Source organism: Alexandromys fortis, unplaced genomic scaffold (assembly GCF_014885135.2).
Source record: "Alexandromys fortis isolate MF-2015 unplaced genomic scaffold, M_Fortis_MF-2015_v1.1 scaffold_13, whole genome shotgun sequence".
NCBI classification, from domain to species: Eukaryota; Metazoa; Chordata; class Mammalia; order Rodentia; family Cricetidae; genus Alexandromys; species Alexandromys fortis.
In genome coordinates, this window is record NW_026067908.1 from 2,877,678 (window position 1) to 2,891,312 (window position 13,635).

The 13,635-nt window shown below is 36.9% G+C and overlaps 1 protein-coding gene across 2 annotated transcripts in view; it reads right to left on the reverse strand.

The window, feature by feature from the left end:
• Positions 1 to 13,635, reverse strand: part of Faf1 (Fas associated factor 1) — a 282,221-nt gene that overhangs the window by 113,439 nt on the left and 155,147 nt on the right. For both annotated transcript variants that reach the window (XM_050136195.1, XM_050136197.1), the window contains one exon: positions 4,003 to 4,098. In XM_050136195.1, coding sequence (XP_049992152.1) covers positions 4,003 to 4,098 — 96 coding nt within the window. The remainder of the gene's footprint in view (positions 1 to 4,002; positions 4,099 to 13,635) is intronic.

Below are 13,635 nucleotides of genomic sequence, written 5' to 3' on the forward strand. Positions count from 1 at the left end.
CATGGGATTTCCCCTTTTCATGTTAGCATGTCACTTGGGGCCAGCCTTGTTCAGGTTTGTTTAGGCAGCCATGTTAGGGAGACTTCATTGGTGTAACTTTTCTGACATTTCAAGGAGAAAAAAATGTCATAGCAATTTCCCTGTTGCTCTAACTCTCACAATCTTTCAACCTGACTTCCACAATGGTCCCTGAACTGCAGCAGTCCTGCTGGAGCGGGTCAGCTGGAGTGGGTTCCACAAGGTCACTTCTCTATATTTTCATCTGTTGTGGTTTGCTGTAATGGTCTCCTTTCCATCCGTTTCAAGGAATTTCTGTTGTTGCTTGTTTCTGTGATTTTTGGATGAGGTGAGATCTAGAATTAGGTGTATGCACTTATTTTTAAAGGGCAACTTTAAAGTCAAGCCATGATGGCGCACACCTTTAATTCCAGCACTTAGGAGGCAGAGGCAGGCGGCCAGCCTGATCTACAAAGTGAGTTCCAGGACAGCTAGGGATACATATAGAAACCCTGTCTCCAAAAAAAATTTAAAAAAAAAATCAATCAAACAAACAAAGAAAAAAGGTTAACTTTTAAAAGTTACCTTAAAACTATAACTATGGAAAGGAAAAATAAACCACGACCAACTGAAAAAGCTAGAATTTAAAATCAGAAGAATTGGGGCTTTATCATATATAATAATATGATATGATACCAACCATATAATGTTGCAAATGACTTTGTATGAATGTCTTCACACTGTAATTGTAAAATGTGACTAATATAAACCCCTAAAATTCTGTGAAAATTCAAAGACATGACATCTTACAAAAATTAATAATATAAGCTAACTTTAAAAGTTGAATTCAATTTTAGTTACATGGTAAGAAGAAGCCAATGGTGAATGAAGTCAACAGAAGGTAAGGTTACAGGCTTCTAGTGGAACATACTGAGAAAGAAAAACATTCCATTTGAGAGGAGGTAGGCTTGCAGGGTTTATTTAATTTGGTGAATGTGTGTTGTATATACACATGCATGGCAAGCCATGTGTGCCACAATGCACACAAAGAGGTCATAAGACAATTTGTGGGAGTTGGATCCAGGGACAGAATTCAGGTTGTCAGTCTTGGCAGCAAGAACCTTTACTTGTTGAGCCATCTGTAAGAGTTTTCTGTTATTGATTTTGTTTAGTTTTATTTTAAGGTGAAAGAAAAGACTAATAGAGATAGAGATGAAAAAAATCCAAGAGAAACCCATGCCTGCTAGATCAGTATTACAGAAAGGTTAGCAGGAGTGGAATCAAAATAATGGATAGAATAAAACCTCTAATAGTGAATAAGCTTCTCAACTAACCAAAGCAAATAGCAAGTTTAATATTGATATAAAAATACATCTTTTAAAAGAGCAAAAAGAATTCATAAAAATCCTTACAAATCACATCAACTGGGGTACTTTCAAAGGACCATTTAACTCACGGGGATATGCCTGCCTCTGCCTCCCAAGTGCTGATATTAAAGGCGTGTGCCACTGTTGCCCAGCTTTTTTAATATTCTTAAAGCTTAAAAGACATAGGTATTATTAGTTCATTACATATTTGGTATAATTTGGTAGTAAAACCACTGAGACTTGAGCTTTTTGATCATGAAACTTTCTTTAAAATTCAATCTCCTTATTAATTATTAGTCTGTTCAAATTTCCTTTTCTTTATTATTCAGTCTTGGTAGAATCGCATTTCTAGCAATTGAGCTATTTCCTGGAGACTACACAATCTGTTTGAATATACATGTGTTACAGGATCCCCAGGGGATGCCTAAACTCTCAAATTGTATCAGACATATATATTGATGTCCCCCCCAAATAGCAATACATAAATTTAATGTTATTTTCAACTTAACTAAGCATTTATCATGGGCTATTATTGTAGCCATAATTTTTGTGGTCCAAAGCACAGTAGCCAAATTGAATAAATTTCTATTATTCCTTTCATGGTTTTGTGAAAAGAAGATCCATTCCCATTGTAGATCTTAGAAACCACAGCATAAAGTCTATATAGTTGTTGTGTTATATATTATAAAGTTTTTACCTTTTCCTCTAAAGCAGTGGTTCTCAATCTTTCTAATCTGAGGCCCTTTAATACAGTTCCTCATGTTATGGTGACCCACAACCATAAAATAATTTCAGTGCTACTTCATCACTGTAATGTTGCTACTGTTAGGAACTGTTATGTAAATATCTGATATGTAGATAATCTTAGATGACCTCTGTGAAAGGGTCATCTGACATTCCCTTCTCCTCCCTGGCCAGGGTCTTGACCCAGAGGCTGAGAACCACTGTCATAAAGAAATCACTACAATGACAGATAGGTTTGCTGAAAGATCCCATCTCAGTGAATACGGGGAGCACAGAGGGTAACTCCACTACAGATTTCTGTGTTCTGCACATGCACACACAGGTGAGCAGAACTGCACACACATTACAAACACACATAGATACACACAGAAAAGGGATTAGACAGTTCTAATATTTCCAAATAAACAGTGTTTTCCTAGAAAGTTGCCTTGGCCATTAGAGTCACCTGCAGAAGATACATAGAGTTTGGATCTTTCAGCAAACCTGTCTGTCATTGTTTTGGTTGACCATTGGAGCTTGAAGGTCATTGTCTCCCTCCACCCATCAATCATGAAGATAAGATGTTACTGTGCCCAGTTGTTTGTTTGCTTTTATGACTTTGGAAAAAAAAAAAAACTTGGGTCCTCAAAAAAAGAAAAGAAAAGAAAAGAAAAAAGAAATCACTACAGTGTTTCTTTTGTTCTGTTGGTTCAGTTTGATTTAAAATGGAGTACAAATTCATTGCCTCCCGGGAGCTAGAGAGATGGTCAGACACTAGCTGGAAGACCAGGGGAACTACGTTTGACTCTCAGCAGTTACATGGCAGCTTATAACTTCCTGTAATTCCAGTCCCCATGGATCAGACACCCTCTCCCGGCCTCCACAGCCACTGAATGCACATGGTGCACAGACATGCATATAGACAACATCCATAAACATAAAATAAAAAGAATGGAAAAAAGTTTAAAGCTTTCAAATTTGGTGCCTCCTCAAGGACTTTAGGTCTGGATAATCTGTCCATTAAGATGTCCCTAAAACTGCTACATTGCAGTTTGTTTCTCTTTGATTTTGTGAAAAAGTCTGCTTTATACCTTTAGTATTCCAATATTGATTATGTGTGTGTGTGTGTATGTGTGTGTCCTTTTAAAGTCACAACGACTTCACAGTATGAAATAGGAGGCTACTGATTAGCTTAAAACATTAAGTCATAGTAATTATGCTTTCTTTCCCATCCTTTTAACCAAGATCAAAGTTAGGCACAGAAATGTTATCTATAAACATGGTACAGAATTAAGACAGTGCCTTTTATCTACAAGAGCTAGTTCCAGGACAGGCACCAAAGCTACAGAGAAACCCTGTCTCGAAAAACCAAAAAAAAAAAAAAAAAAAAAAGACAATGCCTTTTAATATATATAGGTCATACGGATACATAGAAACAAATTAAAACAAAGATAATCCATCTTATTTGCTCCTTGATATTGTTCTACAGGGTCCGTGTATACTGCTATCAATGAATTATGGATTTATTAGCTCTGAGTATCTTGGTGTAAAGTATATACTGTCAACTTATAAGTTACAGAACCTGGAGGTTCATTCCCAATAAAATACACTCAATAATGCAAAAAAAAAAAAAAAACACCCTTTGTTAAATTGACAGCTCTGTGTAAAACTCATTCAAACAACAATCTGACTTGTGTATGCTGAAATGTGAAACTAGCAGAACAAGGAACACTTCAGTAATAATAATAATCTTGCATGGAGAGTTTCTGCCTTTAAAGTTTGACTGAGACATCATTCGCGGTACATTAACTTTACCAATGCATAGCTAAGGGAGAGAATAAAAAGAATAGGAAGTGGGCAGGTGAGTGGAGGATATGAGCCTTCAGTTCAGTGAAAAGCCGGCAAACAGGCTTACCTCTTCTGATTGCTCACGAGTCTGAACAGGTGAAGTTCTTCTTCCCACAGTAAGTCGATGGCAGGGATAAGAGAGCCCTGATTCCGCAAGACACATCTGCAGGAAGTAGAATGTATCGTTTTATTATTTTTTAAATTTATTTATTTATTAAAGATTTCTGTCTCTTCCCCTCCACCGCCTCCCATTTCCCTCCCCCTCCCCCAATCAAGTCCCCCTCCCTCGTCAGCACAAAGAGCGATCAGGGTTCTCAGAATGTATCATTTTAAACAAAACGCAGTTATCTTTCATAGATAAATTTTCTATTTCTATTATTCCTATAATTTCTGGAGCTAGGTTAGAAAGAAAGCTTACTCTATTAGCCTGGGCATTACATTACCAAGGCTTTGAAACTCTGAAACTTTTCCACACCTAAGATATTATGATAAACCAGGCATGGTGGCGCACACCTTTGAGCCCAGCAGTTGGGAGGCAGAGGTGGGCAGATCTCTGTGAGCTCCAGAATAGATGGAACTGCGTAGACCCTGTCTTAAAAGGGGGTGGGGAGCACTGTGGTGGTCAGGACTAAGTCTCATTAGAAAACAGAACAGATAGGAGAAACCAGAAATTGTACATAAAACCAAATTATACAGTTGGTTTGAATACCAATTCCTATTGTATTCCTACCGCATTCACTCACAGAATAAAATCCCAGTTTCCTAGTTTCCAGGGTACATGAGGAAGAGTATCTGCCAATGGCAATGATGTCTTTATTTTACTACACAGTTACAATGCTATTTACACACCAATACTAACACACAATTGTAAAGATTATAAGGGCTTATGAAGCTAAAATACACATGAAGAACTTACATGGTTTACATTCTGTTTACAATCTTTAGTACCCTTGTAATCAAGAACACTATCCAAAGAATCTATCCTGCTTAGCAAAAACAATTAAGTAACATATTTTTGCCTACTAAAACTTATAGTATATTTGATAGTAAATAAAATAAATTGAGGTTAAAATTGAAATTGGCCAAACATAAAAAAAATGACTGAAGTTTGAGTTTCATCATAAGTATCAATTAACTTTTAAGGAAATGGATTCAAAGAAAATACACTTAAAAATTTAAATCTGTTTCAGATTTAGTATGAAGAAAATACAATGGAAAAGGGTAACTTCAAATATACTTAACAAATAAATTTTGAATGCCAATAGTTTGTGGTGATTATCAGTAACATTTTTATAGCATTATAGTGCAAGCTAAATACGATTTATTATGTAATGGTATTTTATTCTCATGTTATCTCAGTGAACTCCTGTGTCTACAGACTACTTACATTTCACGTCATTCTAACTATGTAGAAGTAAAATATGGTGGCACACATTGTAACTCAAGTCCGGGGGGGGGGGGGGGTTTGGAGGAGCAATATCTTCTTCAGGCTTCTGTGTGCTATGTATGTACATGGTATACTTACTTGCAGGAAAAACACACATACACATAAAATAAAAATAAATTATTCTTAAAAACAAAACAATGCTTAAGGTTGGAGGTAGAGCTTAGTGGAAGGGCACATGCTCAGTATGCTTGATTTCCATCACTCAAATCAACAAAACTGTTAAATAACCAAAAAAATGTGTGGGTATCCCAGGCAAAGCAAAAGACACACGTTTTTTGTATTTAATGTAATTACATAAGTCAAACTTTCTCTTATTAACAGAAATAAAATATGGCATTCTTGGCACACTGAAAATATCCTTTGGTAACTTTAGGAGGTGTGAATTAATGTGACATAAAGTGAAGAAATACAAATATCTACAAATTAATAAATTCATAGGCAGCAGACAATAGTGGGTGAGGCAAAAAGAATTCATATATGTTTTAAGCCTAATAATTTTAAATCAAATATTAGAATGAAAAATACCAGCTTCACATAAACACCTAAGTAAGCTCAATCACATGTGATGTGTGCTGACACATAAAATGTGCTGAAAAAAGTCACGTGTTTAGCCAGGCGTGATGACACACACTTTTAATATCAGTACTTGGGAGGCAAAGGCAGGTGTATGTCTGTGTGTTTGAGGGAAGCTTGTGTTTTCCATATCACAGGTGAAAAGACTTAAATAGGTTCCCCAGTAAAAGATCAACCCAAAGGGTTTAGGAATACAGCATGGCTGGTAGAGTATTTGCCTAGTATGAACAAGACCTGGGGTTGCTATCTCTAGCTCCACACAAACTCAGTGTGTACCTGTCACGCAGACCTGGAAAGTTAAAACCAGAGGGTCATTAGAATATAATAACCCTTGGTCATACAAAGAACTTGAGGCTAGTCTTGGAATAGAGAGACTTAATCAACAAAAACCAAAATCAACTTAACTCAAAGATTCTGTTATATCATAATTCATTCCCACATTGCTTAATAAATGCTGCCTAAATAAATGAGAGATTCATTTTTTGATTAGATATAAAATATAGTGTCTGTCTTAAGGGAACATGTATGCCAGGTGAGAAGAGAGATGAACAAAACAACAAGAATGGAATCTTCTAGAGGTGGGAAAGTTGGAAGGAGTATAATTTCATGCCTATAGCTCACTGGCTAATTATGCTAAATGAACTCCCATTACACAGCATAACCCACTACATTGGAATCTGAGAATTGTAAGTCTTTAAAGCAGTGTTAAAGATGTGGTAAATAGGAAAAACAGATTTCTCTGTGTTTTCACATCCTTTGCATCCACGGTATTTTGTACCTATCTTTTAGTGCATATATATATATATATCTTTGTGTGTGTCTCATTTCCTCTTAGACATATGGAGAGGATCTTTTGCACTTCAAGGGCCTTCTGGTACTTAGTTTAATCCTTATTTTGTCCATGTTTGACAAATGGTCAAAACAATTGTTATTTAGAATCTAATAATTCAGAAAGACCATGACATACCGATTGTTTTCCTAGACAAAAATATTACACATAGAACTACTGAAAGATTATTTACTAGTTCTTAGAGAGGTTAGTCATAAGTAGGAGTTCTTCATTTCTGCCTTCTCATTAATAAGCACAGATCAATTTATTACAGGGAGTGAAGTATCTAAGTAAAACTCAGAATACAGTCTAAAACCCAGAAGACACTAAAAAAAAAAAAAACCTTACTGTAAAGACACAGTAGTGTTGATTTTAAAAGGATATCATTTAAAAGGATTATTTTAAAAGATAATACTGTTATTTATATTCTTTAGTCAAGATGATCTTTCATTCTTAAACATATTACTTAGGAATGATTTCAGTAGGCGCTTTTGAGCCACCAACCAGCAGGCAAATGATGATGTGGAAACGTGTTACTAGTTCTGAATGCTCAGCTTTATCTTAGCCTTCTTTAATCAGTTTCTTTTTATCTATGCTTTGCCTTGAGGCTTTTCACCTTTCTTCCATTCAGTATATCTTTCCTGTTTCCTCCTTGTCTGTCTACCTGGCTGTCAGCTGCCCGGCTTCTGGCCCCAGGCATCTCCCTTTCTTTTCCCTAGATTTCTCCTCCCACTTATTCTCTCTGCCAGCCAGCCCTGTCTATCCCTCTACTGCCTAGCCACTGGCCATTTAGTTTTTTATTAGACCAATAAGGTGTCTTTGGCAGGCAAGGTTAAACAGCAACACATCTTTAGGCAATTAAACAAATGCAGCATAAACAAATGTAACACATTTTCCAAGTTAAAATAATATTTTACAACATAAAATAATTTGCAAAATGGTAATCCCTGGGAAGAAAAAAAATACTCAATAGAGCCTTCATATCTTATGAGTGAATACCATCAGACTGAGCCTGAAATTATACTTAAAATAATCATGAGACATAACTATATAATAAACGAGACAGAGATCATATTTGCAATTCATAGGCAGAAAGGACAAAGTCCTTGTAAGCTTTAACTGTAAGAACTGTACAAGCAGAAAGTCATTCTGTTTAGTACTTCCAACTTAATCACTAAGAAAATTGTTAGAGAATTCCTATAGATGAATAACACATATCTGAGGTTAAAATAAATAATTCTTATAATTATATATATATGCCAATAACATTAACAGTAATACAATTTTACAAATTGTGAAATTTGTAAAATTGTAAAAATATCAGAACTATTTCAGACATAAATACAGGCTTCTCCTGAAGTGTCCATCAGAAGATAAGAAGCTGCTTTATCTTGAGTACTTACAATGACTGTCTGTCCTACTACAGGCTGTCTGTTCAAACATTCTACTTCGCTCTATAATATACTGCATGTGAGGCAGATTATCCTGCAGTAACCCCAGTTATTCACGTTTCAAGAGCTTAGAGACCACATGTGAAGAATGGCCAAGAAGAAAAAGATAGCAATGCCAATTTTATGCCTGCTCACAGATATCTAGCTTCACAATCTCTAGACAGAAAGTATTTGTAAACAAGCTTGTAAAGATACCTTAAAATATTTTGGAAAGACGGTAATACATTTTAATAGGACGAATGAAACCAATAAATGAAGGAAGCCAATTGTCCTAATAATATATTGCACAGCATTTTCTCCCAAAGAAAGAAGGTTGAACTAACAGGTGAAAGAAAATGCCAAGTCCACAGTAGATGTCCAACAAATAATACATTACTTTGAAAATGAATACTTGTGGCTTGGGAAAATAAATATAATGGGAGCATTATGATATGCTAAGTCAAAAGGTACTGAACCACCAACTACTATAACAAGGCTATGCTAGCAAATATTACTAGTAAAAATGGTGTTTACATAGGAAAATGCATATAAAGCTTGAGTAAAATTGTTTCATGAAATGTAACAGTGGACCAAGGAAACATCTATAAGCTGATATTACATATTATCATCATTTTTACGATGTAGATTTTTTTAGACTACAAATAAATATGTTCTATCAACAAAATATTTATTCATTTAAGTTGTTCCAAATACTGCTTAAAAATAATCTAAAGGACTCTCTTAATAGTAGTCGTAGCCTGAAAATAAGATCACAATTTTAAGCAAAAAGGAATGTATTAGGCAAGTTTATACCAGTCCACAAACAACAACTAGAACCCAAGGATAGCATCATTTGATGTTTGAATTTTAAAAAGAAACCACCAACTGAATTTTCTGTTCAGTAATTCAAGGAAAACATAAGGATTCAAAGTTTCAGTCGATTGCCAAAGGGGCAGAAGATGTCTGAGTATGGACTTATTTGGGTTAACATCTATTAATTTTATATATAAACTGGTGTGATGCTTCACACACAGATTCACTATACACTGATCATTCAGGAATAGACTTTTAAAGTCAGTGTGTCTGACTTCAAATTCATTTCTAGAACTCACTACAGTGAATACTCCAGCTCCCCTGTTCTTATGATTGAAGCTCTACTCTGAAATTCTCTTGGCATTTGGTCTTCTAAATTCTCAACAAAAAGGGACATTAGCACTTCTAAGTCATAACCTTGAAACCCATGTCCCCATCAGTTCATTGCCTCTCACAATGCAAATGTATTTGGCCCATCTCTAGAAGTTTGCATACTCTTAATACTCCCTACACTCCAAAGTAGAAAGCCTCTTCTGCAACTCAAGATAAAATTTTGTGAGCTACAATAAAATCAAAACTAAGTTACACATTTCCAATATATAATGATATAAATAAATATTCTCATTCTAGAAGGGAAAAAAAAGCAGACATGAGAGACACAGAAGTGAATAGTTAGATCATAGCAGGGCTGAAACCTAGCAGGGGAATCACCAAATCCTACAGCTCCATGTCCATCACCTGGGGCTGATGATAGGACGATGATAGCATCATCCAAACAGTTTTGGTAAGCCCACCCTCCATTTCTGCTCTGTGCAATACATAGCCTCTTTCTTGAGATGGCTCTGCTCTGGCTACAGCTTTTCCTTCGCAGATAAACCACAGTCCTGGCATCTCCAACATTCTGGAGCGTTGTGGAATATTAATTTAAGATGTGTTACATTCATTTATGCTATGGAATATTTGTTTAATGATACAAAGATGCGCTGCATTCTTCTATATTTTATGTTTTTTTATTATATTTTTAAAACAATCGCATTTTACAAACCAATCCCAGCTCCCTCTCCCTCCACTCCTCCCACTCTCTTATCTTCTCAACCCACTCCCATTCACTCCTCAGAGAGGGTGAGGCCTTCCATGGGGAGTCAACAAAGTCTGTCACATCACTTGAGGCAGGACCAAGGCACTTTCTTCTGTATCTAGGCTGAGCAAGGTATCCCTCCATAGGAAATGGGCTCCAAGCACTAGAGATAAATACTGGTTCCACTATTGGTGGCCCCACAAACTGTTCAAACCACACAACCGACACAGACATTCAGTGGGCCTAGTTAAGTCTTAAGCAGGTTCCACAGATCCCACTAGCTCAGGTCAGCTGTTTCTATGGGTTTTCCCATCATGGTCTTGCCCTTTGCTCATAATATCGATAAGTGGATTCCAGGAGTTTGGCCCAGTGCTTAGCTGTAGATCTCTCCATCTGCTTCCATTAGTTACTGGATGAAGGTTCACTTTGATTACAGGGGATGGGTATTTTTAGGTAATGTCTCCACTATTGCTTAGATTATTAGCTGGGGTCATTCTTGTGGATTCCTGGGAATTTCCCTAGTGCTTGGTTTCTCGCTAACCCCATAATGGCTCCCTCTTTCAAGGTATCTCTTTCCTTGCTCTCTCTTCCTGACCTTCATCCAACTCAACCTTCCAATACCTCATGTTCTCCTCTTCTCTCCCCTTATCCCCTCCCCACTCCACTACCACTTGTCCCCCCCAAAAAGCTGCCACTTTACTAAAGAAATCTTGTCTCCTTCCCCTTCCAAGGGGGTTCATGTATGTCTCTCTTAGGGTTCTCCTTGTTGCCTATCTTCTCTGGGATTGTAAACTGTGTGTTGGTTATCCTTTGCTTTATGTCTGATATCCACTTAAGAGTGAGTACATACTATGTTTGTCTTTCTCTGCCTGGGTTACCCCACTCAGGATGTTTTTTTCTAGTTCCATCCATTTGCCTGCAAATTTCAAGATGTGATTTTTGTTTGTTTGTTTTTAACACTGAGTAGTACTCCATGGTGCAAATATACCACATTTTCTTTATCCATTCTTCAGTTGAGGGGCATCCAGGTTGTTTCCAGTTTCTGGCTATTACAGAGAATGCTGCAATGCATTCTTTTATGTTACATTTGTTTAACTCTGTAAAGCTGTGTTATTTGGCCTATCTAAAACAGCTGATTGGTCTAATAAAGAGCTGAACATTCAATAGTTAGGCAGGAGAGAGAGGAGATAGGTGAGAATGGGAGGCAGAGAGAATAAATAGGAATAGAAATCCTGGAAAAAGAAAAGCGAGGAGCTGGAAAACGAGAAGAGGACACCAGAAAGCAGTCACTCAGTCAGCCACAGAGTAAGAAGAAAAGAAAGATATACAGAATTAAGAAAGGTAAAAAGCCCATAGGCAAAACATAGTTAAAAAGAAAAGGGATAATTCAAGCTAGAAAAGCAGGCTAGAAACAAGCCACGTTAGGGCCATATATTCTTAAGCAAGAATAAGTCTCTGTGTATTTATTGGAGAGTTGGTTGGGGGCCCACAAAGAGTAAAAAAACAAACAACAATAACAACAACAAAACCCCTGCTTCACTGGGTCTCCAATGTAAATGGAGATCAATGTAACTGAGATTACTTTCAGTTTCACACAGTGGACTGATGTGACTTCCTTGCAGGGACTTTGGTCCTGCCCCACATTATCTGGCCTCAGTAGGATACATTCTGTTGCAAGCTTGCTATAGAGCCTGAGAACCCTAGGAGACAGCTGCATCAACTGTGTACAGACCCTGGGAAAACAATTCCCTTAGAGGTTGTTTTTAAGCAGGGAACCCTTGAGTGGCATTCTAAGTTCAGGTTTTCTTCTTGCAATGAATCTGTAATTCCCTAAGATGGATTGTCCCAGGGACGAGCACAAAGTTCCTTTTTACTATGATAATCTCTTCAATAATCACAGCTACTTACTCAGCATTCACTTTGCCAGCAACTTTAAAAGTCCTCCTTCCCTTGCTAAGAGACAGTTTCCCTATCTTTCTGTTCCACTTTTTGTTTTGTCTTAACATAGACCCAAATAAGAAATCTAAGCAATAAGCAACCAGAACACGGCCTGAATGCTATCCCATCTTCAAACTTCTCGGTAAACACGTTAGTGTTTCTGTTTCTTTATTAGCCTTGTTCTCAGGAATGGTAGTGTCCTTTCTAGTGTGTTAATATTTTCTATCAGTATGTTTATGAAGGAAACACTGTATGCTTTCATAATTATGTGAGCGGAAATTTGACCTAAAAGTGCTTTTGTGACCTTTCAGTACTTTCAAATAACTGTGATTTTATTTGTAAAATGGTATTTTCACATAGTACATAGTTCAACAATTAACTACTTTTTGTTCTCTTTTAAAGATACTGATCAAAGACTCTCAAGAACTTTAGTTGTATCAATGAGCATTTAGCACTGAGATTAACTTTTTATTTTATTTGTCTTGAGACAGGGTTTCTCTGTGCAGTCCTGGTTGTCCTGAAACTCACTCTGTAGACCAGGCTCATCTTGAACTCAAAGATCCGTCATTTGTCTGCCTCTGCCTCCCAAGTGCTAGGATTAAAGGTGTCAGCTATCACCACTTGGCCCAGATTAATTTTTTAGAGTTAAGTATTTAATTAAGATAATGTATATCTAGAATTTTATAAACAGTAAATATATTTTCTAAAAATGTAGCATGATGGTCAACTTGTACTGACTGTCAACTTTATAGGCCCTGGAGGAATCTAGGAGATAAACTTCTAGGCATGTATATAAGGCTGTTTCTGAGTTGGTACTCAGGTGGGAGGAGCCACTGTGAATGTGGGTAGCACAAGTCTACTCTGGCTGTGGTTCCAGGAGGAAGAAGAAAAGAACGCACTAAAGCTGACCAGCACTCATGTCTTTGCTTCCTGATGAGTGTGGCCACCTTTCTCACTTCTTTGTCATGATGAGCATTTGTCTGCTATGAGTCAACGTACACCCTCCGTAAGGTGCTTTTGTCAATTATTTGCTCACAGCCACAACAGTAACCATTTATAAGAACTGGAATACAGACTACAGTTGTTGCTATTCTGAACCTGTTTGGTTGTCAACAGGCATTTAGAACTTCAAGCTACAGAAGCGCAAATATGTTGTTAAGCAGACCTTAATGTCCCATTTTGTTGGGAATTCAGAAGACCAAATGCCAGGAGAGATTCAGAGTGGAGCTTCAATCATAAGAACTAACAGGGGAGCTGGACTTTACCAGGGATTGGACCAGAGGCTCTTTGTCTTACATTGTGGCATAGAATCAGCCTGGGTAGTTATTAAGAATTAAATTATTACTTTTTGGGTTTTAAGACTGGGTTTCACTGTGCAGCCCAGTCTGGCTCCAAATTGAGGTTCTCGTAACTCAGTCTCTCAAGTGTTGGGATTACAGATGGTGTGTGTTACTTTACACAGCATAATTAACATTTTAAAGATGTGAATACTAAGCTTATATAAATGAAGAATCTTGCTCAGAGCCATGCAGGTAAACTACACAGGGGAAGATAAAATTAGCACAGGACAGTTTATGTTATACATAATTGTA